At 49.6% G+C, this 22,514-nt stretch overlaps 10 protein-coding genes across 10 annotated transcripts; 6 read left to right on the top strand and 4 right to left on the bottom strand.

Moving 5' to 3' along the window:
- Positions 1-486: 486 nt before the first annotated feature.
- On the top strand, positions 487-3,852 carry N7479_005323 (putative protein kinase; the record flags this gene model as incomplete). The annotated part of the gene is made up of 3 exons (XM_057253020.1): positions 487-1,643; positions 1,705-3,615; positions 3,666-3,852. 3 exons carry the CDS (start codon positions 487-489, stop codon positions 3,850-3,852), a joined length of 3,255 nt encoding a protein of 1,084 aa, XP_057106882.1.
- Positions 3,853-4,937: 1,085 nt separating this feature from the next.
- Positions 4,938-6,175, top strand: N7479_005322 (eukaryotic translation initiation factor 4E; the record flags this gene model as incomplete). Its single annotated transcript, XM_057253019.1, has 3 exons — positions 4,938-5,101; positions 5,175-5,924; positions 5,980-6,175. The coding sequence occupies exons 1-3, from the start codon at positions 5,067-5,069 to the stop codon at positions 6,173-6,175; spliced, it is 981 nt and encodes a 326-aa protein (XP_057106881.1). The 5' UTR covers positions 4,938-5,066.
- Positions 6,176-7,003: 828 nt separating this feature from the next.
- N7479_005321 (uncharacterized protein) lies at positions 7,004-11,034 on the top strand (the record flags this gene model as incomplete). The annotated part of the gene is made up of 3 exons (XM_057253018.1): positions 7,004-7,228; positions 7,419-8,986; positions 9,042-11,034. The coding sequence occupies 3 exons, from the start codon at positions 7,004-7,006 to the stop codon at positions 11,032-11,034; spliced, it is 3,786 nt and encodes a 1,261-aa protein (XP_057106880.1).
- Positions 11,035-11,369: 335 nt separating this feature from the next.
- On the bottom strand, positions 11,370-12,008 carry N7479_005320 (gamma-glutamylcyclotransferase family protein; the record flags this gene model as incomplete). The annotated part of the gene is made up of 2 exons (XM_057253017.1): positions 11,370-11,932; positions 11,981-12,008. 2 exons carry the CDS (start codon positions 12,006-12,008, stop codon positions 11,370-11,372), a joined length of 591 nt encoding a protein of 196 aa, XP_057106879.1.
- Positions 12,009-12,300: 292 nt separating this feature from the next.
- On the top strand, positions 12,301-13,220 carry N7479_005319 (signal peptidase complex subunit SPC3; the record flags this gene model as incomplete). Its single annotated transcript, XM_057253016.1, has 2 exons — positions 12,301-12,446; positions 12,557-13,220. The coding sequence occupies 2 exons, from the start codon at positions 12,301-12,303 to the stop codon at positions 13,218-13,220; spliced, it is 810 nt and encodes a 269-aa protein (XP_057106878.1).
- A 330-nt stretch (positions 13,221-13,550) lies between these two features.
- On the bottom strand, positions 13,551-14,052 carry N7479_005318 (YqaE/Pmp3 family membrane protein; the record flags this gene model as incomplete). Its single annotated transcript, XM_057253015.1, has 3 exons — positions 13,551-13,725; positions 13,785-13,860; positions 14,004-14,052. The coding sequence occupies 3 exons, from the start codon at positions 14,050-14,052 to the stop codon at positions 13,551-13,553; spliced, it is 300 nt and encodes a 99-aa protein (XP_057106877.1).
- A 47-nt stretch (positions 14,053-14,099) lies between these two features.
- N7479_005317 (Branched-chain alpha-ketoacid dehydrogenase kinase/Pyruvate dehydrogenase kinase N-terminal) lies at positions 14,100-14,384 on the bottom strand (the record flags this gene model as incomplete). The annotated part of the gene is made up of 1 exon (XM_057253014.1): positions 14,100-14,384. One exon carries the CDS (start codon positions 14,382-14,384, stop codon positions 14,100-14,102), a length of 285 nt encoding a protein of 94 aa, XP_057106876.1.
- Positions 14,385-14,509: 125 nt separating this feature from the next.
- On the bottom strand, positions 14,510-15,994 carry N7479_005316 (protein kinase PKP2; the record flags this gene model as incomplete). Its single annotated transcript, XM_057253013.1, has 4 exons — positions 14,510-15,301; positions 15,357-15,639; positions 15,700-15,819; positions 15,882-15,994. 4 exons carry the CDS (start codon positions 15,992-15,994, stop codon positions 14,510-14,512), a joined length of 1,308 nt encoding a protein of 435 aa, XP_057106875.1.
- Positions 15,995-16,831: 837 nt separating this feature from the next.
- On the top strand, positions 16,832-20,806 carry N7479_005315 (ubiquitin-specific protease UBP15; the record flags this gene model as incomplete). The annotated part of the gene is made up of 10 exons (XM_057253012.1): positions 16,832-16,840; positions 16,904-17,024; positions 17,185-17,329; positions 17,404-17,561; positions 17,618-17,807; positions 17,860-17,968; positions 18,030-18,957; positions 19,016-20,142; positions 20,199-20,634; positions 20,697-20,806. 10 exons carry the CDS (start codon positions 16,832-16,834, stop codon positions 20,804-20,806), a joined length of 3,333 nt encoding a protein of 1,110 aa, XP_057106874.1.
- Positions 20,807-21,183: 377 nt separating this feature from the next.
- N7479_005314 (p24 family protein) lies at positions 21,184-22,128 on the top strand (the record flags this gene model as incomplete). The annotated part of the gene is made up of 4 exons (XM_057253011.1): positions 21,184-21,330; positions 21,443-21,631; positions 21,699-21,978; positions 22,107-22,128. The coding sequence occupies 4 exons, from the start codon at positions 21,184-21,186 to the stop codon at positions 22,115-22,117; spliced, it is 627 nt and encodes a 208-aa protein (XP_057106873.1). The 3' UTR covers positions 22,118-22,128.
- Positions 22,129-22,514: the final 386 nt, after the last annotated feature.

Below are 22,514 nucleotides of genomic sequence, written 5' to 3'. Positions count from 1 at the left end.
GGAGGAGTACAGGTTGCACTTGTCTTCGACAGCTGCACACAAACCTTCCATTCCTGCGTCAAATCAAGTGCGCCGAATCAAGTTGTAGAGCCGCAACCCGGATCAGTCAGCAACCCCGAGGTCCTCCACCTTGGAAAGCCCACTTTCGACGGCCAAGTAGTGTTCTTTCTTTATATGGAAAGGGTGAGACAGTGTATTTGATAAATCTGAATTGGTGCGTATGCCCCATTCAAACCTCCCCCTGGCTGATGTCCTCGTTGTTCACCAACGATTGATGATAGTGTACACAGTTCGGAAGCTGGAAAAACCATCGTTCCGTGTCCCCAAACCCGAAAGACTTCCGCCTGCGATCGCAGACACGCTTGGACGGCATCGCTCACTGTGCTTTCTCATCATTATCTCTAGTTCAAGGCTTGTTCCAACGACTGGCCTCGCTGACATTCTATACTTCCCCTGACTGAGCCAGATGCCGCTGGCGAAGTTTACATGGCTGGGTCCCGTACGAGTCCGGTGTTGAGAGACCAGTGGAGTGCTGACCCAGACCGTGATCCCCGTGACAGGGAGAGACGGAGAGGTCGAGGGTCAGGCCGCGATCGAGGGAGAAACAGAGGTCGTGATCGAGGTCGTCCATATCGGCCCAATAACCGCAATTTCGATCGCCCGGGGCGGTCGCCACCACGCGCGTCCCGCTTTGGCCCTGACTCTTCTCATGACCTAGGCGCTTTCGCTCCGGATCGATCTCCTCCTCGAGGTTCTCCACCTCCAAACTTTCACAATAACCGTCGACTAGATTCAACCCAACCTGTGCCATCAGCCGATGATTGGAACGGCCACCCTTCTGGACCTTTTGACAGAGAAGCCCCCGGTCTCCGAAGGGACGAGTCACCAACCGGACCTCCACTGAAACGGCAAAGGACCCGCAGCCACTCACCGCGTGGCCACCGTGTCCCTCTTCCTCCACCGCGTCCAAACTACAACAATCACGGGGAAGGCCGGGATCGAAGCCCTTCATTCAAGAAACGAGGTGGCCGCACCCAAGGTCGTGGTGCTCCGAGACGAAGATCACCACGCCGGGGCCGTGACCGTCGTGGAAAAGACCGTCGCCGTCCAGAGATACCACGTCCAGGAAGATCTAGATCACCAGTCCATGAACGAGGGTTTCATCCTTCGCCCGATCGACGGTCTCGTACCCCTGGTGGTGACTACAGCGACCACGGATCTCATTATCGATCAAACTCACGGCACTCCGTACGGTCTACAGCTTCGAGATACTCCGTATCGTCTCGTAAGTCAAGGCGTGATTCGGCAATGAATACGACCCGACCAATCCAGTCTGTTGTGGACGATACTGCTCGGTCTCCATCTCCACTGCGCCCGATTCCCAGTTTTGATTCTAATAACTTCGGTCCTCCCGGAGAACACTCTACTAACGCTCGAGATGAGTTCCCAATGAATTCAATGCGCTCTGATGTGAACAATCAGCCTCGCCGTCGGCCATCTCGACCACGTCTTGATAGCCGGCCCCATGCAAACTCTCAAAACGCAACATCGACAGGCTCATACCACGGCTCACCCCAACCACCCTCACCTTACTCCACAGGACGAGGAGGGTGGTCTGGCCCGCCTCCGTATTCTGGAACTGGGTGAGCTTTTCATTGTTTTCACTTACACGTTACATTCTGAGTTATACTAACACTCCCTAAGGCATGCCTCTCCTTACCGGCATGATGACTATTCATCGCAAAATGGAAACTATTATCACAACCAAGGTCAATTTAACGGCCCTAGCAATCATCACCCTCAATCTCCGTATAGCGGACCCCCCCATCGAGGTGGCCATTCTGGTGGTGGCCATCGAGGAAACTTTTCAAACCAGGGTCCCGATCGGCGATTTTCTGGCTCTGGTCCTCATCTATATCACAATGGACCCCCACAACGCGGCGCGAGAGGACATTTCAACAACTTGCAATGGACCGCATCGGGATCACGAGGCCGTGGGGGGCAACATAGCCCTCCCCCGGCACACAATCATGGGTCACAAACTCCCAATCGACCACAGTCTCACAACGACCCTCAATCCCCCCGAGCTGCTGAAATTGATGATCACCCCCGACCCTCTAATAGGGATGAAGAGGAGAACCAGACACAACCTCAATCTGCTAGCGGAAACCCCCAGTCCAGGCCGCCCCCAACCCACGAATCCAATGAAACGACGCCGGCAAACAAGGGCGGGAAATTCAGCTTTGCTTTCAAGTCAAAGGCTGCGGCTTCTCCCGCTCCAAAGCCAGTGCCTGACCTTGCTCAGAGGATGCAGATCCGCGAGCCAGCCCCCCGTGCACCTGAACCACCCCAACAACCTCGCAATCGGTTTACCAATGGGCCATTGCCCAAATTCAAACCGGATTCGAGGGCCGATCGCCGTGACCGGGATCGTGGAGGGCGAAATCGGGATCGAGACCGCAGAGATTTCCGAGAGTCACGAGAATTCCGTGATCCACGGGATCGAAGGGATGACCGACAGTTTGATCAACGTCGTGATCGACGACAAGGAGAACGTCCCCCGGACAGGCCCTTGAATTGGCAAGATCGCCGCCGTGAGCCTTCTCCAGAACCGCCGAGAGAGGCACCACCACCCAAGCAGAAGCGGATTCTTACTCGCCCCAAACCGCGCCCCACGCTTCCCGAGGAGTTCGCTCATGCCGAATCTGTGTACTACCGAAAACCGGGCAATGAGTCTGTGATCGGCGCTGGAACCTATGGAAAAGTGTTCAAAGGAATCCACGTCTATACCCAGCGTAAAGTTGCACTTAAGAAGATCCGAATGGAGGGCGAGAAGGATGGCTTCCCCGTCACGGCTGTTCGAGAGATCAAGCTGCTTCAGCATCTTCGAAACCATAATGTCGTCAGCCTCCTAGAGGTCATGGTTGAAAAAAACGAATGCTTCATGGTCTTTGAATATCTCTCTCACGATCTGACCGGGCTCATCAATCATCCCACTTTCTCTCTCACTCTCTCACACAAGAAGGATCTGGCGAAGCAGATGTTTGAAGGTCTCAATTACCTTCACCATCGTGGAGTTCTACATCGTGATATCAAAGCAGCCAACATATTGATCAGCAATCGTGGATTGTTAAAATTTGCCGACTTTGGCCTAGCCCGGTTCTTCTCCAAAAGTCGTCAACTTGACTACACCAACCGGGTCATCACCATCTGGTACCGACCCCCGGAACTCCTGCTGGGTGAAACCCGATATGGCCCTGCTGTCGACATGTGGAGCGCTGCGTGTGTTTTCATGGAGATGTTCACCAAAAAGGCAGTTTTCCCTGGTGAAGGTGGCGAATTGAGCCAAATGGACAAGATCTATAATGCTTTGGGTACTCCTACCAAGACTGAGTGGCCGGATCTTGTGGAGATGCCCTGGTTCCACCTGATGCGGCCAACGGAACGAAGGAAGCGCGTTTTCGAAGATGTGTACCGTGATGTGCTGACAACCGGGGCGATGGATCTTATCTCCTCGATCTTCCGCTACGACCCTTCTCGACGCCCCAGTGCTGATGATGTTCTTAAGCATCCATATTTCGTATCGGAGGAACCGGCTCCTCACCCGCCGATTGAGTACGTTCCCCACGCTCCCCCATACATTTTATCCCTAACCTTGTCTATAGATTGGAGCATGTTGAAGGGGACTGGCATGAATTCGAATCTAAGGCGCTCCGTAAGGAAGCTCGGCGCGTTGAATACCAGAACCAAAAGGACCGTGATAAGCGCAAGGCCGACGCGTCGGTGCCCAGCAGTGATCGGGATTCTAAGCGAACCAAGCAAGATTCAAGTGATCGTGTCTCTGCCCAGTGATGACTGTTGGCAAATTATCTTATTATTATTTTTCTCTTTGCTGTTTTATTGCATCGGACATGGTTGGTGGAATGGTTTGCATTTACTTTTCACGAGATTCACTACCCTAAGTATTCGGGGTTCTTCCGGGCTTGTTTTTCTTTTTTTTTGTCACATATTGCCCATTGGTCAAAAGAAAAATTTAGATCAAAGTTATTATTTGCATGGTCAAGTATAACAGGTGTACTTTGTATATCGACATGGCTATAATGACATTTCAAGAGATGGGTATTACCTAGGAAAGCTATATAACCTACTGTATGTCAGTCCATTGGGTCATTCAAAGATACAGCATAGCTATATCTTATTTCATAATTCAAAATATATTTCCAAGGCTCAGACTTTGCCTGTTGACCGCATGCTCGACCAGCCCGTGAGCCCGAAGGCCAAAGTAGTAGGGCGGTTGAGACCTCGGATTACCAGAGAGCTCAAAAGAGTTTCTTCATGGCCATGAAAGATGGAAATGGAAATGGAAATGAAGATTGCTATTGAGAGAAACGTACCCTATACTATAATAAACAAAAGACATAAAAAACAAAAACAAAACAAAGAAAGTATGTGCCGTCAATCAGGTCATCAACGTTTCATGGGTTGCTCGTAAGCCCTCGTGATGATGGTTTTAGATGCGAAACAATTAATCTCGACACACACATCGGAAACGCCAGTGCTGTAAAAGAAATGAGTCGCCAGCGTTGATTTGAGTTTGGTGGTCTTGATATAAGAAAGAAAAGAGGAACAAGAAGAAAAAAAAAACGAAAGAAAAAGGGAAAACTGGAAAAAAGACGGTGCGGGCTGCAGGCGAAAATGGGGCTATGTTGATTGTGATTGGTTAGGAGAGCTGCTCCTCCAAACTGCCTGTCGAGTCTCCGATTCATATCGACACTTTTCCCCTTCACCTTGATTCCCCCTCTATACATTTGTTTCACTATTTCTTTTGCTTCTTTTAAAACTCACCATTAACTCCCTCAGATATCCTCTATTCGCCCTTCTTAACCTTCTTTCATTCCCACTTAGATTTCGAATTTCTTATTGCAGAATTTCCCGCCTCTGCCACTATACTACGTCACTGAGATAATAGCGCCGGCGTCTCATCTCTCTGTGTAACGCTCCTTACGGATCCTTTTCTTTCCCCCTGATGACCGCTCGTGTCTCGGGCAGTCTTCTCACCCGCCGCGATGGATAATGCAAACCTGTGGACCCGCCGGACAAAGTTAGTCGTGTGCCCCTCCTCAACTCAGGTGACAATTGTAACTTATATGGTGCATTGTTTCTTCTTTGATTAGCTCCTCCAAATTGTCCCTATCAACCTCCGGAGCGGACACGAAAGACAGTGCCCGTGTCGAACTTCCCCGCCCATCCAAGCGGTTTGGACCCGACAGCTCGCACGGCCGCTCCAATCCATTTAACGCAATATCCCCATTATCCGGCGGTGTTTCCTCGCCATCCACCAATGCCTCCTCCGCATTCGGCCTAGGGTCCGGCGCATTCGCTTCATTCGGTGCGCCGAAGACTCCCGGTGGCTCCGAGTTGAAAACACCCGGACGAGAGGCGCCTTTGGAACATGATGAGGCTACACGCAAGGCCTTTGAGAACAATTCCCTTGTTGCTCCTGGCGAGCACCCCTTGAAGTCTACCTGGATCGTCTGGTATCGTCCCCCGACACCCAAATACTCAGACTACGAAAAGTCCACCGTGCCGCTCGCTTCGATATCTTCGGTAGAAAGCTTCTGGGCGGTGTACTCTCATCTCAAACGCCCTTCTCTTCTTCCCACGGTTTCCGATTACCACATCTTCAAGAAGGGGATTCGCCCTGTCTGGGAAGATGAGGCGAACAAGCGGGGAGGTAAGTGGATCGTACGTTTCAAGAAGGGGGTTTCCGATCGATACTGGGAGGATCTCCTCTTGGCCATGGTTGGAGACCAGTTTGCGGAGGCTGGAGATGAAGTCTGCGGCGCTGTGCTGAGCGTTCGAGGCGGCGAAGATGTTTTGAGTGTTTGGACGAGGATTGACGGGGGGCGCAACATCAAGATCAGGTATGTACGACCGGCTTTAGTTCACCGTCACACTGTATATCTAACGTGGCTTCAGAGAAACGATCAAGCGCCTGCTTGCTTTCCCTGCAGACACCAACATCATCTGGAAGAGCCACGACGACAGTATTGCACAGCGTTCTGCCATTGACCAGGCTCGCCACGACAAGACCGCCACTGGTACGAATCATCAAGAACGGCGGCGTACAGGTCAAGATGACTCGGACAAGGTCAAAGCGGCCGTGGGTCTATGAACGGATCCAAGATCTCAGCCTGGCCTTGGGCCCTGTATAGTAAACCCGAAAAAAAAAACTTCAATCACGAATCATTGGGACGCGTTTGGGTCTTAGGGGCGGTGGGGCATCGAGGCGAACTCAGCGGTTTGATTTGATTTATGTCTTGACTGAACTCATCTGTGCTATGTGTGTTTTCTTTTTGTGTCTACCGAGCTCATGCGTGATGTTTTTCCTTTATGTACGCAACATGAATGCAGCACCAGCTGCTAACGGTTTTCTCGTGTGAGGGTATTGTCTATGTTTTGCGTGAATTGGTTTTGTTTTATGTGAAGTAGACCTCTTTCACATAGACTTGGTCTGTTCAAGGTTGGGGTTCCAGATATTCCAACTAGAACTTATGCATACAGAAGACAACCAAACACATTAGTGAATGGCCCAGGAGGTATGGATACAACACCAGACTACATATGTATGTGCAAACTAAAAACCCCGATCAGTATGCATATGTAGGGTTGTTGTATTGTTCACACTATTCAGGTATTGGGACACTGAGCTATTGTTATGAATAGCGTCAATGCAAAAAAAGATAAGAACAAACTGAATCATTTAGACAATACAACCGATACATTCCGTCTATTCCAAGGTAGATATCAAATAGCTGAAAGTCAATGAATTGAAAGTATACGTGCCTAAATCTTCAGGCTCCAACAAATTCCTGACCGCCCTAGGGCGCAGATGACGATGCGGCGTAGTTGCGTCCCATGAACGAAAAAAAAAAAAGACAATAACAATCAATTGGAACGGGATACTTGCAATGCATATTGTCATGAAATTGCGGCTGCCTTCATGCCTGTGTTTAAAAACCTAGTCGAACTCTTCTCTAACTTGTCTCCCCGACACCAACGCCAGACCGAAGATCAACGATCTGCTGTTCGGCGTGAACCACCGCCCTCAACCCCTCCTCGTTCTCGACCAGCTGGACCTGGTTGCGACTCTTTTACCTTGGGATCTCCCACTAGCCTGTCTGAACCCACATCTCTTCGAAACCCTGAGATCGCTCCTCTTCCAACGGTGTGTATCTATCTGCTCATATCTCCATGCGCGCGTCCCGCCAATTTTTAAATTCGGTCGTCCATATTCCTTTTTGATAACTCGACCCTGCGCAAGCTCCTCGCCTTGGTCACTTACCTCTTAGCCCTGCCCATTTTCTTGTTACGGGCCATTCTCAGATCTTCGACTTGGGACTAATCGATCTTCTCAGGTTGTTCACAGTTATGTCGATACTTTTTTGTCTCCAACCCGATCTACAACCGCAGACGAACGATTGCGCACACGTTTCTCTCACCCTTTTCTAAATCCCATTACCCGGTTAGACATGTCCCGTCGAAACCCACAGACATTCCCTGCCGGCAAGCAAAAGCTGATACCCCCACCCATTCCCAGGCCGGGTGATTCGCCGCAGATGTTGAACAAGGACCAACAAAAGGATTCCCAGAATCGGCAAGATGAGGCCCGTTTGTTCGGAGCCAGATACCAGTATGTTCTACGAGTTCTATGGGTGTGTGTTGGGTTATTCAAGATATGGATGCTAACCAGTCGGCTTTCTTTTTTGCTCTATAGTGACTCTCACGCCGTCAAGATAAAGCCCGGAGCATCCCTTCATTCTAGGAACAAGAAGCCAGGGGTAAATGCCAGCCTTGACATCCATGACTATGACATCCCATCTGATTCCCAGTCACAGGCTAGCTTTGCGTTCTCCCCACAGGACAAAATTTTACAGAATTCGCGAAGCAGCGGACCGGTCCGTTCTTATGGAGAACCAAACCAACAAACTTCACGGAGAAAGTCGCCTCAGTTTGAGCATGCGTTTGAAGAGTCGAATCGGCCTACCAAGATACGGCGCCAGAGTGACACCAGCGAGACCATCGACCTTACGGCCCCAGCAAATTCAGCTATAGATCGATTGGAGCATCCCACAAATCGTCGCAACCGACGTGATGGTTTCCGAGATGCGGAGAGCAGCGTCAAAGCAGCGCAAAGCTCTATTCGTCCTCAACATGACCAATTCTCTTCTGCTGACGCTCGGGATGAAAGGTTTACTGAAACCGCCGCTCAACAACGGCGAAATCAGGGGAGATCTACGGATACTAAGCTGCATCAAGCCAATGGCAAATCATACCAGCCTCCTGACCCCATTGTCATTGGGAATATTGAGGATGGATCAAAGAAAGTTGGTCGGAATCGCACTACAGTTCCTTCGACAAACTTCCATCGTCCTGCCAATGGCAGGGAAAGTCCAGACGAGCTTCAGGGCGACATCACCACACATCCAGCACCGAGATCCTTGTCAAAGAAACAAACCCAAACCACTCGCCCACTCAACCCCGCAATGCGTACAGAAGCACCAACTCGAAAACGCTCCCCGTCCGATGTCCGAAATCCAGACTTTTTGCCACCGTCACAAACCACGAAAAAGGCCAAGGCCACTCAAAAATCCTCTGATAAGAAGCATGAATTGCAATCTTTCCGAATCGGCAGCATCTGCAAATCTTGCTATCTACGGGAATTCGTTTACATGTATTCAAACAAGGATGGTCTTGAACTTCGGGAGGATGCAGTGGGCCAGGGCAAAACACTATCAATACCTTTTCAAAAAATCCAGCATGTTGTCATCGGCGAGAATCCCAGCCGGAAAGTAAGAATCAAGATGCGAGAGGTTTATCTTAACGAAGACGACCAGCTCGATATTGACTTTTGGACCACCGAGGAAAACGAAAGGTTCTTGGCAGTGTTAAGGAAAGCCGATGTTCAGAGTCAGAGCAGAGAGATGTAAGTTTTCGAGCCATCTTTCAGATCAATTCGCGGTTCACTAACATTAAAACAGGAAATGGATGAACAAGGCGTTTTTGAGATATGAGAAGCTATTTCCACGTCAACAAGAGAACAGGCGGCCCAACAAGCGGCTTCTTGACACCCTGGTGGAAGATGCCGATCCTGCACGCTCTCCCCCTCCCTCACGACGGCAAAAACTTTCAAAATCCTTGAGAGATGACCACGGTGAAGTCAACAATGTTGATTCGTTCGAGATCAAATACGCTCAGGAAAAAGGAAAACATCGAAATAGCAATGTCGATTCTCGAACGTCTGCCAGAGAGCAACAGCATCTTCGACCTCTTACTGATACCGATGTTAGTGTTGGTGTTCGACATACCGCCAATCCACCGGAACGCGAGACCCGGTCTTCTACCCGCCGTGTCGATAACAATTCAGAAGTGTCGAAAGAGGACAATACTTCAGAAGCAAACTCCAACTCACTTCACAGAGATGATTCTTTTAGGCACAAATGGGAGAAACCGTTGGTTTATCCACGAAATGGAAAGAAGAAGGCTGAGGTCACACTTGGCGACCGTGAACGTTTATTCCGGGACGACTTTCTGAATGACAACTTGATCGCTCTTTACATGCGTTTCCTCCAGGAACATCTTGAACGCACGAACAAAGAGGCTGCCAAGCGAATCTACTTCTTCAACACCTACTTCTTTGCGACCCTCACTAACATCCCACGGGGGAACCGTGGGATCAACTACGGTGGTGTGGAGAAGTGGACTCGGAACGTCGATCTCTTCAGTTACGATTATATCGTCGTTCCTATCAACGAGAATGCCCACTGGTACGTTGCAATCATTTGCAACTTACCAAGTTTGTCTCTTGGGTCTGCCGATGGCGTAGAGCCGGTTCAAACGCCGACTCTACAGAAAGAATCATCCAGTACGTCTGAGAGTGAGATCCAGCAAATTGAAGAGACGCCTGAGCCAGAACCAAAGTCAAAGTCAGAGTCAGAGTCCAACGGTTCTACCAAGGCCAGTCCGCCTCGTGAGATCCGAAATGGATCTGAGGGCTGCGAGGACTTTATTTCTCTGGGGATTGAGAATAAGCATGCAGCCCGGGATACGAAGAACCCAGAGGATCAGTCTGCATCCAACGAAATCCCACTTCCTCCCCCAAATCTTCCCAAACTTGCTGCCCAAAAACTCGCCCAAGACCAAGCTGCGGCATCACAACCGACCAACAAATTCAAGAAGAAAAGAACCGGGTTAAAGCTGGATCCCAACCAAACAACCATCATCACATTTGACTCCCTCGACATTCCTCGCTCCCCTACCATCAAAATACTACGCGAGTACATCTGCCGCGAAGCGGTGTCTAAACGCGGCGTGGAACTCAACCCTAACGACGTCAAGGGCATGCGAGCTCGCGATATCCCCCTTCAGCCCAATTTCTGGGACTGTGGTCTTTACCTACTGGCATACTTGGAGAAGTTTGTCCAAAGCCCTGATTGGTTCATCACAAAGGTGCTACAACGGAGTATGGATTCTAACGATGACTGGCCTCCACTAGGCTCTGGTCTCCTGCGATACCGTCTTGGCAAGTTCCTAGACGAACTGTACGAAGAACAGGTACAAGCAAATGAACCTGTAATGGCATCCAGACAACCCATTTCATTCCTGCTCGGCCCACCCCTCCCGTGTCAGCAGGAAATTGCGGGTGCTGATGTGGTATCTGAGTCTGAGCAGGATACAGACCCTCCAAAGGACCCTGCAGAGACCGGTAATTCGAAGACCAAAGACTCGAGTGAAGAGTCAACCGCGGACCAGATACATCCCTTACCTACCGAAAACACCCCAGAACCAATCAAAGCATCCTCCAACCCACCTGCAGACACAAAGTCGCAAAATTTTCATGTTGCTCTACCAAAGGAAGAATTCAGCATCCAGGTGCCCGGTAGCCAGGAAGAGCCCGCAATGCCAGGCACACCACCCCCTACAAGAAAAGAACGAAAGAGACACAGTCCACGAGGGCTTTCGCGAAAGAGATGAGTCTGTTCAGCCAAGTGATAGCATTCTACATGTATTGAAGATAACCTCGAATCCGAACGCAGTACCGGCTGGACCGGGGCTGACCATCTACATCATGACTATGTTCACTGTTGTTTTTAGCGTTTTAATCCGTGTGCGTCACGGCATGTCCGGTGACATGGCCCTACTTCGGCGTTCGATGAGAGAACGAAGGTGTTTTTTCTTCGTGTCTTTACTCTCTTAGCATCAGATACCATCGTCCGCATCGTAAAGCAAATTTAATGTTTTTTTTCCGGCAAAGCACCAATAATAAATAGCTACTTAGTCACACGTGAACAAGCTAACTAACTATCTAACTACCACTGACTCTCATCCGCCCCAACCCACCACGCCATCTTATCCCTCTTGAACGAATCAAAGTCCCACTCCGCATCCTCAAGCATATCCTTCCCAGCGGTATATACATAAGTCACAGCCGGAACCTCTTCTCCTTCATCAGAAACAGTACTACCCATCGCATTCAGCATTTCCCGCAACTGACTCTCATCAGTCACCCCCTCACTAGCATGACTCTGATCTTCACCCGGCACTTCTCGCAGCGTGCGCACAGTAACCCATTTCTTTTCATACTCGGAGCCCTCGAACCTATCTAGTCGGTGGAGGTCGCCCTCTGTTAGTCCCGACACGAGAGTTCCTATGACCGATGTCCCAAAGTGGGTTTTCGGTACAGATGGCTTCTCCATCTCGGTTTGTACCTCCGGCACTGCCACGATCCCTGGGTAATCGGCGTCTTGCACACGATGTCGTCTATACCCGTGTAGAATGGCGGGTTGGAAGCGGAGCATGGCTTTTTGCCAGGGTTCTGGGTTGGCGCAGCCATGGATTACTTTATGGAGAATTTGCGGGACCATTAGGGTTCCTGGATAGGTTTTAGTTTTTGATTTGCCTTGATTTGAGAATGACTTACCGTAGAAGAAGAGGATATGGTCGCCCATTGTGTATGGTGTGGGGTTGATTGTTGGTTGTTGGTTGCTGTGTGAGCGTCGAGTGAGGCTCCGAGATAATAGATTCTATGGACTTCACGTATAACTGGTGTATGCAACTGGCAGAAGCTTAGGGTATAAAGAAAATCAAAAGAAGAGAGAGGAACGAGGCTCATGGGAGAGAAGGTTGCCTGCCTATGTGGAGATGACAGCCCCGGTTTATAGATGCCCGCTTATCGATAAGACCCAAACATCCAAACAGGTCCAGCTGGCTTCATCTTTCTTATTCGTCTCCCACCACACCATGCATTCCTCCCTGAACCGCATCCAGTCCGTATTCGGCTTCTTTACTACAGTTGCGCTGGTTGTCAGCGCACTGGCAGCCGTCTCGGTCCTCTTCTTCCCAGCAGACGAGACCAATGCCTCGGTGCAGCTGAAGAACGTGCAGGTGTAAGTGAAATCGCGATTTGCATTCTCCCTCCAACACTTCACTCTACCGAGACCTAGCAATCAAAGAAGAAACCTCCCATTCATTAACCCCGTATTGCGCGGTATAACAGTGTCAAAGGCCGGCCGCACTACTACTCCACCAAACGCGAAGAATACGCCCAGTTCCGCTTCGATCTCGATGCAGACCTGAGCCCGCTCTTCAACTGGAACACGAAACAACTCTTCGTCTACGTATACGCTGTCTACTCCTCCTCCAATAAGCCCGATTCGCAGGTCCACGTCTCAGAGTCTATCATCTGGGACACTATCATCCCCGCGACCCCATCGCCGTATTCATGGGATATCCTCAAAGACGAGGTCATTGCGCTTCTTCCTGCGTCGGTTACCTCTGAGGCTGTTTCGGCTGCGAAGCGGAATGCTAAGCGCCATGCTAAGTCGGCCAAGTCGGCTAAGTCGGCCAAGAATAAGAAGGAGGCCCTCGCAACAGGTGTCCTGAGGCTGCGTGGTCAGAAGGGCAAGTACCAGATCAGTGATATTACTGGCCATCTGGCTGAGCGTCAGAATGTTACCCTTCATGTTGGGTGGAATGTTCAGCCTTGGGTTGGTGCTTTGTTCTGGGCGCCTGGTACCGGTGCCGCACCGAGGACTGGGGGGACGATTGTTAGCAGTGAGCCTTTTGCTTTCCCTGAGGTGAAGGATACTAAGAAGGCTGCTGCTGAGAAGAGGGCTAAGGAGGCGGAGAAGGCAGACAAGGCAGAGAAGGCGAACGTTTAGACTTTGGGTCTATTAGGATAGGGAGTTGGGCTTTACATTTTTTTGTTTACTTTTGGGAGCTTTGGAGGGCTATAATGCTCACCTTCTACTGTTGCATTTTGAAAATGATACATATGAAACGCATCGCATTGGAGAGTGGAAAGCCATACTTCTCATTTTATTTGTTGCCTCAAAGGGGTTCCAGTTATACCCGAAAGAAGAACAAGGATCAATGCTATGGATATATCAAAGGTAGAGACTCGCTTAGGTTCAAAGTCATGGAGAAAGCCGAGTGTCGACAGACTGGGTCAAGCAAGTCGACCAAAAGATTTCGGAGGCATCAAAAGGAAATCAGATGGTACCGTAAGTCTGGCCTGCGGGTACATGACGAAGGCCTCCATTCTGGATGCGATCGGAGTAGACGCCTGGTGCAGGTCGTTGGGAGGCACGAGTCAGTGGATCGCGATTGCGACGATCATAGTAGATGTATTCCAAATAGAAGGCATGGATGTGTCCGGGGAAGTAGCTGGGAGATATCACTGGTTAGTTTTCGAATAGGACGGAAGTCAGGATATCCACACTTACCCAAGGCATGTGAGCAGGACGTTGATCCAGAAGTCAACTCCACAGCCTGCAATCATGAAGACACCAAGAGGAGGAACTGTTTCTTTTGTTAGCATATCATTCTGGTGGGGATAGACTGTATAGATTGAGGGATGATCTGGGGATCGCTATGTGGGGGAAGAGTGGGTTTTCTAGTGGGTTTTGTAGGTGTACTTGTCGGGCAGCGGTGTATTCACTTACTAAATATAGTGATGATAATCAAACAGAGCGTTGAGCAAGCGCCGGCCATGATGCTGGTGTTTGGTGATGTTTGGCGATATTTGATGGTATGCGGTGTTATTGTTCAGGGTTGGGAGAACGTTTAAAATCGGTGGTGGCCAGGAGACTGAAAAGGAGAATTGCAAAGAGGAGGATGAAGATATAAATAGGGACATTGTCATCTGCAGGAGAATTAATGCGTTTCATCGTGATCTTGGCCACGACGTCACGACTTAGACTGAAAGGAACCTGTAGGGCTGAGGTAGCTGTGAAGCTGATTTGCTGGAGGAACAGATATGACGTCATCCCGAACTCACCGCCACATGCCAGGGTGAAGATGTGGCGGTGTCTAGACTGTGGCATGTGGCGGTGTCTGTGTACATACCTAGACGGCAAGTACAGTTGACGAGCAGGTACATTGGATAGACTTGGAGGAGATGTAGAGGCACTGGGAATATATTTCCTTTAATATTCCCAGTTATCAAGTCCTACACTGCATCAATTGCTGCCCGAGTTGTGACCTGCTCGTTCTTATTGCCAAGCTTTGAGATCTGCAGAAATGCATCCACTCCATACCCTTCCAGACTGTGCAGTTCTAAACTGCCTGCCCAGTATTCAGCATAAACTCGGCTCATGGGGAGACCCATCCCCAGACGGAGATTTGGTGGTCGTGATGTCAATGTGTCCAGGGATGCTTCATGGTATACATCCCTGTCTGTGTGCTTACGGTCGTGTGACACTTGCAGTTCTTGCATCGTCGCCGCCATTGCAGGGACCCGTCCAAGATTTTCCAGCCGAGTCTGCGTGCGAGGGCCCTTGCTGAAGGACCACAGGTACGGCAGAATCTCTCGAGGGATTCCTCCTCCTTGATCAGAGATGCGCATTATCACATGCTGCGGGGTCTCGCACACGAGCACTTCGATAGGTGGTGGGGGCTGGTCTGAATGCTGATATTTCTCCATCACTGCTTGCACCGAGTTGCGGAGAAGTTCTCCGATGATATATTCCAGATGGCTCAAAATATACGGAAAGGTCGCGTCAGCATGGCCCTTCACAGTGATCGCGGGGATCTGGGTCGAATCTGATATCTTCCGCATCAGATCTTGTGCGACCTTGCCACATCGCTCGACTACCTCCTTTGCCTTGCACTTTAGGAATACTTCGCCTACAAAGTCTGCGTTCATGTCGGTTCGGTCGTGGGAATCGGGGAAATGCCATGGCGAGTTGAAAGTTTCGGTCAGGGCTAGGTGTTGCTCTGCGATGACTCGGCGGGAGATTCGCTGCCGAAGAGATGCTTGTCAGCTAGGAGGCAGACCAGAGGTCGGCCTTACATACCGCTCGCAGAAGTGTGTTCATCAATCGGTCCATTTCGTCCGCCGGGGCGAGATTGCGGCATTGCAGCACTCCTATCGCTAGGTTGGGAATCGCAATCAGATGTTCTTGTAGCATTTCCTTCAGGATTTCACAGAAACGATCATTGTCTTCAAGGGTCCGGATCTCAGGAACCACCCTAACCCTCTCAAATGCTTTGTAGTACAGTTCGTATACAAGGGTGAGATGAGGGTTGGCCACCACCACATATGGCAGCTGCTGGATGTCTCGCAGACGATGCGCAAGGCTATCCAATGGCCATCAGACTTTTTCCCCCTACAATATTGCAGATTGGCTCCCAACTTACCGAGTAGGTAGCTCGGTCCGCACGTAGTTTGCAGAACTGATGAGTCGTGGTTCGGTCAAGGTACGACCAAAGAAGGTCAACTGGCGAAGACTGATAGGTCGAATGGCCCGCTCTATCCATCTGCCAGTACATCCAAGTTAGTATCGTCCATTTCAAGCTTTAGACAAATGAGTCATCCATACTCATCTACTGCAGAAACTGGTCGCCATGGTGGCGGGCTGTGAGCTCCAGAATATAAGCGCTTTGAGGGAGACTTGAGGAGCTGACAGCTTCTAGCTAGATAAGACAACCTCATTGTGCTCCAAGCACACGTTCAATAAGTACCGAGACCATATAAGTGCTCACTGTCTTGTGTATGCGCGTAGTTGGGACTTCCAATGTTTGGGGTTGCCGGGCGGTGAGCCAAGCATGTGACACCGGTCGACACAGTATAGTTTAGCAAGATTTGTTTTTGTTTTCTGTGTCATATCGCTATATATCTCTATTTATATAGTATGTACGGAGTATTGTTCTAGATGCCAATGTCATACGATTTGGATTCTCATCTGAAATTGCCTCGGATCTAAGGCACTCGCACGGACTTGGGGCTAACGCCTCAGCTCATGGACCATTGGATCATCTGAGGGCCACCTGGTCATATTTAACGAGAGCATCTCAAACAAGATAGTTAGATTGGCCTGCAGAGCTAGAACACATCTAGCTACGTATATATAGACCTATCTACATCATTGACAATTTGGACTGGTATAAAATAGGGTTTTCTTCACCGTATACCCCGTACTCTTGCATATATTATTGGGCACTGCCAATTAAACAAACTCCAGATGTCCTTTTAATTTCAACAGTTCAAAAGAGACGAGTCAGAGCTCAATGAAAAGCATTTAGACCCAAAAATAAGCATCTAATCAAAGCCAGATCTCACAAACATCACCCTTATACCAAAATATCGCTGCCGAGCCCTCGAGGCTCCGCCACCGCTAGCTCCGGCCCTTATTATTTTGCGGGTTCAGGCGATTTTCCTCCACCACCAGCTCTACAGTGTATTTCTTTACGACATCCTTTCTTTTTATTCACCAAACTTCCCTAAAATACAACCTCTGTCGCCTTCCGGGACGGGAAGGCGCTTTCCGCGATGGAAAACGTGAGAGATCCCCCGACCGTGCCCCTCGCTAGTGTCGTCATTGGACTAACCCTGTTCTACCAGCTCGCGGAGAACGACATGCTTGTCGATGATTATGATCAATACCCAGCCGAAAAGACCGATGTCGTCGTCGTTTCCCGGTCGGGATCCGACGAGCCTGAATCCGCACCGACCGCAGATGACCGTATGTGTTCTTTGTTGCTTCTCTTTTCCCTAAACCACAAGTTGGAGGGTAGTTTTACGGGTTAGCTGGACAAAGCACCTGGATGAGATCGTCCTCGAGAAATACACCACCTGCTTGCTTGTTTGTACATGTCGCTAATCAAGGGCTTCGATGGATATAGACGCGGCGATGATGGCAAAGGTCCTCCCCCAAAACTCGGACCTTGAAACCCTAGATGAGGCCCACAACACATGGCGCTTGTCAGACTGGAGGAAGATGGAGCGCAAGTCACATGGACCCGTCTTCCAATGCGGTGGCTCCCCGTGGTGAGTTCCTGAAATCTCTTTGGCCTATATGGCTCTATGGTTTGGTCCCAGCATTAAGTCTAACTCGAGAATAGGCGCATCCTCTTTTTCCCCTACGGCAACCAGACCGAATTTGCCTCGTTTTATCTCGAACATGCATGGGAGAACGGACCCCCGGAGAACTGGTACGCTTGTGTGCAGTTCGCGCTGGTGTTGTCAAATGTGAACGATCCTTCCATTTATACACACCACGGTAAGACATTCAAGACAGGGAGGATTGCTCGATAAGAACGCTAAGTTGGATTTTAGTTGCAACACACCGTTTCACTGCCGAGGAAGGGGACTGGGGTTTCACTCGGTTCGCTGACCTCAAAGGTCTGTTTAGCCATGCGTGGGAGGGAAAATCTGTCCCCTTAGTGCAGGACGATGAGGCACTTGTTACGGCCTATGTCCGTGTAGTGAAAGATCCCACAGGTGTCTTGTGGCACAGTTTCCAAAAGTGCGTTCTCTTCGGAAGATTTGACCGAGTGTAGCTAACTTTCTCATTTTAGTTACGACTCGAAAAAGGAAACTGGAATGGTAGGATTGAGGAACCAAGGAGCTACATGCTACTTGAATTCACTTTTGCAATCGCTCTATTTCACAAATGCTTTCCGCAAGGTACGCCAAACCCCCCTTCGATTGCTACCCAGACTATTGACACTGACAAAAAAATCTTCAGGCCGTATACCAAATACCGACTGACCAAGAAGCTACACGCGAGAATAGCGCATGGGCCCTCCAGAGACTATTTTACAACCTGCAGACCAGTGATGCTGCTGTTTCCACAACCGAGCTTACTGCATCTTTTGGCTGGCAATCCAGCCAGATCTTTGAACAACAAGATGTACAGGAGCTCTCACGAAAGTTGATGGAGCGATTGGAGCACAAGATGAAGGGTACTGTTGCAGAAAAAGTTCTGCCTGATCTCTTCGTCGGGAAAACAAAAACGTATATTTCTTGCATCAATGTCGATTACGAGTCTTCTCGCGTGGAAGACTTCTGGGATATTCAACTCAATGTTCGAGGCAACAAGACCTTAGATGACAGCTTCAGGGATTACATTCAGGTTGAGACGTTGGAGGGGGAGAACAAGTACGAAGCTGGGCAGCCATACGGTCTGCAAGACGCTAAGAAGGGCGTCATTTTCGAGAGCTTCCCTCCCGTTCTGCATCTTCACCTCAAACGTTTCGAATACGACCTCAACCTCGACATGATGGCCAAGGTCAATGATTATCACACATTCCCTATGGAGTTTGATGCGGCTCCCTACCTTTCCGAGAGCGCCGACAAGTCGGAGTCCTGGGTTTACCAATTGCACGGTGTTCTCGTCCATAGCGGCAACCTCGATGCCGGGCATTACTATGCCTTCATCAAGCCCAACAAGGATGGGCATTGGTACCGCTTTGATGATGACCGAGTCAACCGAGCTACCGACAAGGAAGTCCTAGATGAGAACTACGGAGACTCTCAGCAGCGTACGAACGGAGCGACTGGCGGGCGGTCCGCTATCCGCACAAACAATGCCTACATGTTGGTTTACGTCCGAAAGACGAGACAGGATAATGTATTCTTCCCAGTCACAAAGGATGATGTACCCTCTCACATTGGTATGTCTGGAGATTCATATTCTCTGGGGGATTGAATGGTTGGCTAATTATAAAATAGAAAAGCGTATGACTGAGGACCGAGCGGAGATGCTGCGTCGGAAGAAAGAGAGAGAAGAAGCCCATCTTTACATGAATGTCGGCGTTCTTAACGATGATGCATTCCGAAACCACCACGGCTTCGATCTGACTAGCACCGACCTACCTGCGGAGGATCCGGCCCTTCCCACGCAATACAAGATCCTTCGGGCAAAGAAAGTCAGCGAGTTTGCACAGGAAATTGCTGAAGAACGAGATATCAAGCCGGAAGCCATTCGATTCTGGGTCATGGTCAACCGTCAGAACAAGACAACCCGGCCCGATCAGGTGATCCGCGATCAGGAAATGACCGTTGAGGAGGCGTACAACAAATTCGGCACTAAAGGCCAGCTCTTCCGCTTGTGGATGGAGGTGGCGCCGACTGGCGAAGATGGACAACCTACTCCGTGGCCCGAAAATGACTCGATTCTTATTTTCCTCAAGAATTTCGACATTAAGGCCCAGACCTTGACTGGTATTACCTCTGTCTACGTTCATAAAAGCCAGAAGGTGAGCGAGTTGGCCCCGACAATCCTTTCTAAGATGGATTGGCCTGCCGGTACAGAGTTCATGCTCTTTGAAGAGATCAAACATACCATGATCGACGTTATGAAACCTAAGCAGACTTTCCAACAATCTGAAATTCAGGACGGCGACATCATCACCTTCCAGCGCACAGTCAAAGAGTCCGAATTGCCATCCTCGGCACTTTACACAGACGCTCGGCAATTCTACGATTACCTTTTGAACCGCATGGAAGTTCAATTCGCCCCGATCAAGACAAATGAAGGGGAGACTTTCTCTTTGACTCTTAGCCGCAAGATGACATATGACCAGTTCGCCAAAAAGGTTGGTGAGCATCTCCAGGTAGAGGAGACTCATCTTCGATTCGCACCCGTGATGGCTAGTACTGGCAAGGCCAAGCCTTTCCTGAAGCGCAACGTCAACCAGAACCTCTCACAGATCCTTAACGGTCAATATGGTGCCTATGGGTACACCATGCACCGGGCAGATGCTTTGTACTACGAGATACTGGACATGAGTTTGAGTGACTATGAGAGTAAGAAGTGCTTCAAGATCACATGGCTCCCCGATGGCGTCACCAAAGAGGTTCGTATTAAGCATTCCTTTTTCATGATGATGGGATTTGGCTAACATTCAAATAGGAGATTGTGGAGATCTTGGTTTCCCGCAGCGGCACTGTGGCGGATCTTTTAGCTGCGTTGCAGCAGAAGTTGGAGCTGGGCGATGAGCCAATCCGGGTTGCCGAAACGCACAGTGGAAAGGTCTATAAAGAACTCCGGGGAGAGCAAAACGTGGCTGCTATTAACGAATACGCCACGCTTTACGCCGAAAAGATCCCATCGGAAGAATTGAATTTGGACGCTGAGGACCGCGTCATTAGCGTGTTCAGCTTCGATCGCGAACCCAGTCGGACTCACGGCATTCCCTTCAAGTTTGTTGTAAAGTCTGGAGAACTTTTCGCGGAGACAAAGAAACGCCTTTCCGCCCGCACACAGATCAAGGGCAAGAACTTCGAGAAGATCAAGTTCGCCGTGGTCCCCCGGGCATCCTTCTCTAATGCTAAGTATCTTGAAGATGGTAAGTGCTTCTGCGTTAACCCTATTGAAAAATATGATCTGAATCTTACTAACCTCTCCCAGGTGATATCTTGTCAGATATAGCGGCTGGCGCCGATGACTTCCTGGGTCTTGATCATCCCAACAAGAGCCGCAGCTTCTGGGGCAAGAGTGATGGATTCTCCATTCGTTAAACAAGTTTTAAATCATGGCGCTTGGGGTTTACGAGTTGAAGGAGGGCTGTATGCTGCAATCCAGTACATGAGCAGGGACACCCTGATGCGATGATCATGCCTTTTTTTCTCTTATTTTTTGCCTATTAGTTTATGTAACCAGCCGAAGTAGAAGACAATACCGTCTATATGATAGGTGCAAATTGTCTATTTTTCCATATGTCGCGCATCTCTACAAAATAGACTCGTGGAGTAGTCCCAAGCCGATATACTAGGGGAGGTTTGTTTAGATGGATGCAAACAAATCAAACTGCGGAAGACAAAGTTGGCCAGAACATCATCCCCTGTGGATATCATCCCCCAGCTCAACAGACAACTCTCGGTATATCTTCCTCATAATGCGGTTTGCTCTTTTCGCCGGCCTGGCCTCCCTGGCCTCATCCGTCACCGCGACCGCCCTCACCTACAGACTTGAAGCGAACGAGAAAGCATGCTTCTTCACACACGTTGAGCAGAGCAACGCCAAAGTGGCCTTCTACTTCGCGGTATGTCCAATTGATTATCCAGCTATAGCACATTGCTTCCGTGATATTTAATTTTAGTTGCAAAGCTATGGCTAAATGGAGTGGCGCCGAATGCTGATATTGTACGATACAGGTCCAATCCGGCGGTTCGTTCGATGTTGACTATGTTGTCACCGCACCAGGCGGCAAGGTCGTTCTAGACGGCACAAAGGAGCGACAGGGCGACTTTGTTTTTACTGCGCAGAGCATAGGCGAATATACTTTCTGCTTCAACAACGAGATGTCCACATTCGCCGAGAAAATGGTCGACTTTGAGATTGCGGTACGTTCCATACCCGTCGACTTGAGGAAGCGGTCAACAAATACTAATCGAGCCATTGAACCTGCAGGTCGAGAACGAGCAGCGCGCCCAACTACCCTCCCGCCAGGGCGCTAGCCCCGAGCAAACATCCAGCCTCGAGGAGTCCATCTACAAGCTGTCCGCGCAACTGTCCACCGTCTCCCGCAACCAAAAGTACTTCCGCACACGTGAGAACCGTAACTTCAGTACCGTGAGGAGTACCGAGCGCCGTATTTTCAACTTCAGTGTGATTGAGTCTTTGATGATGGTTTCCATGGCTGCGTTACAGGTCTTCGTTGTGCGCTTCTTCTTCCAGGGCGCCCGGAAAGGTATGTTCACTCGTTCCCCCTGTTTGAGGTTTGGATATGGACGCAATTCATGGTCAAATTCGGACTACTGTTTTGCTGCTGCTGTCTATGCCCATTGGAGGATTCGTAATAACATTCTATTGAAACAGGTTACGTGTGATGTGAGCATGAACAATAATATGATGCATTTTACTACCTTCTATGTCTGGCGTGTTGGCCTAGTTATTTCTGTTGCAAAATCTATGATGTTCTTGTCTGTTCGGACCAAACAAAAAGGAAATATAACCAGTATGGTAGTTGGCTTAGAGTCATGGTCGCCTGTTGACCGTAGCATACCAAAGGAGAGCAATTGAGGTGAATATTTGGGGTTTGAAGCAACCTGGATTCAAGCTGAAAGTCTATGTTTTACTAGGTAGGAGGGACTTACATATCACCGTGAACAACGGAGGATGGACTGACACATCAACAGGATCAGAAGTACATGCTCAAAGTTCCTGACGGTATACGTTGTACGCCTCAGTGTCTATGCCGCATGCTTGCAGGGACTTACATCTTAC

The sequence above is a fragment of the Penicillium vulpinum genome (genome assembly GCF_028829585.1).
Source record: "Penicillium vulpinum strain IBT 29486 chromosome Unknown utg000003l_segment0_segment0, whole genome shotgun sequence".
In the NCBI taxonomy this organism is placed as follows: Eukaryota; Fungi; Ascomycota; class Eurotiomycetes; order Eurotiales; family Aspergillaceae; genus Penicillium; species Penicillium vulpinum.
This window is presented reverse-complemented; position numbering and strand designations above follow the sequence as displayed.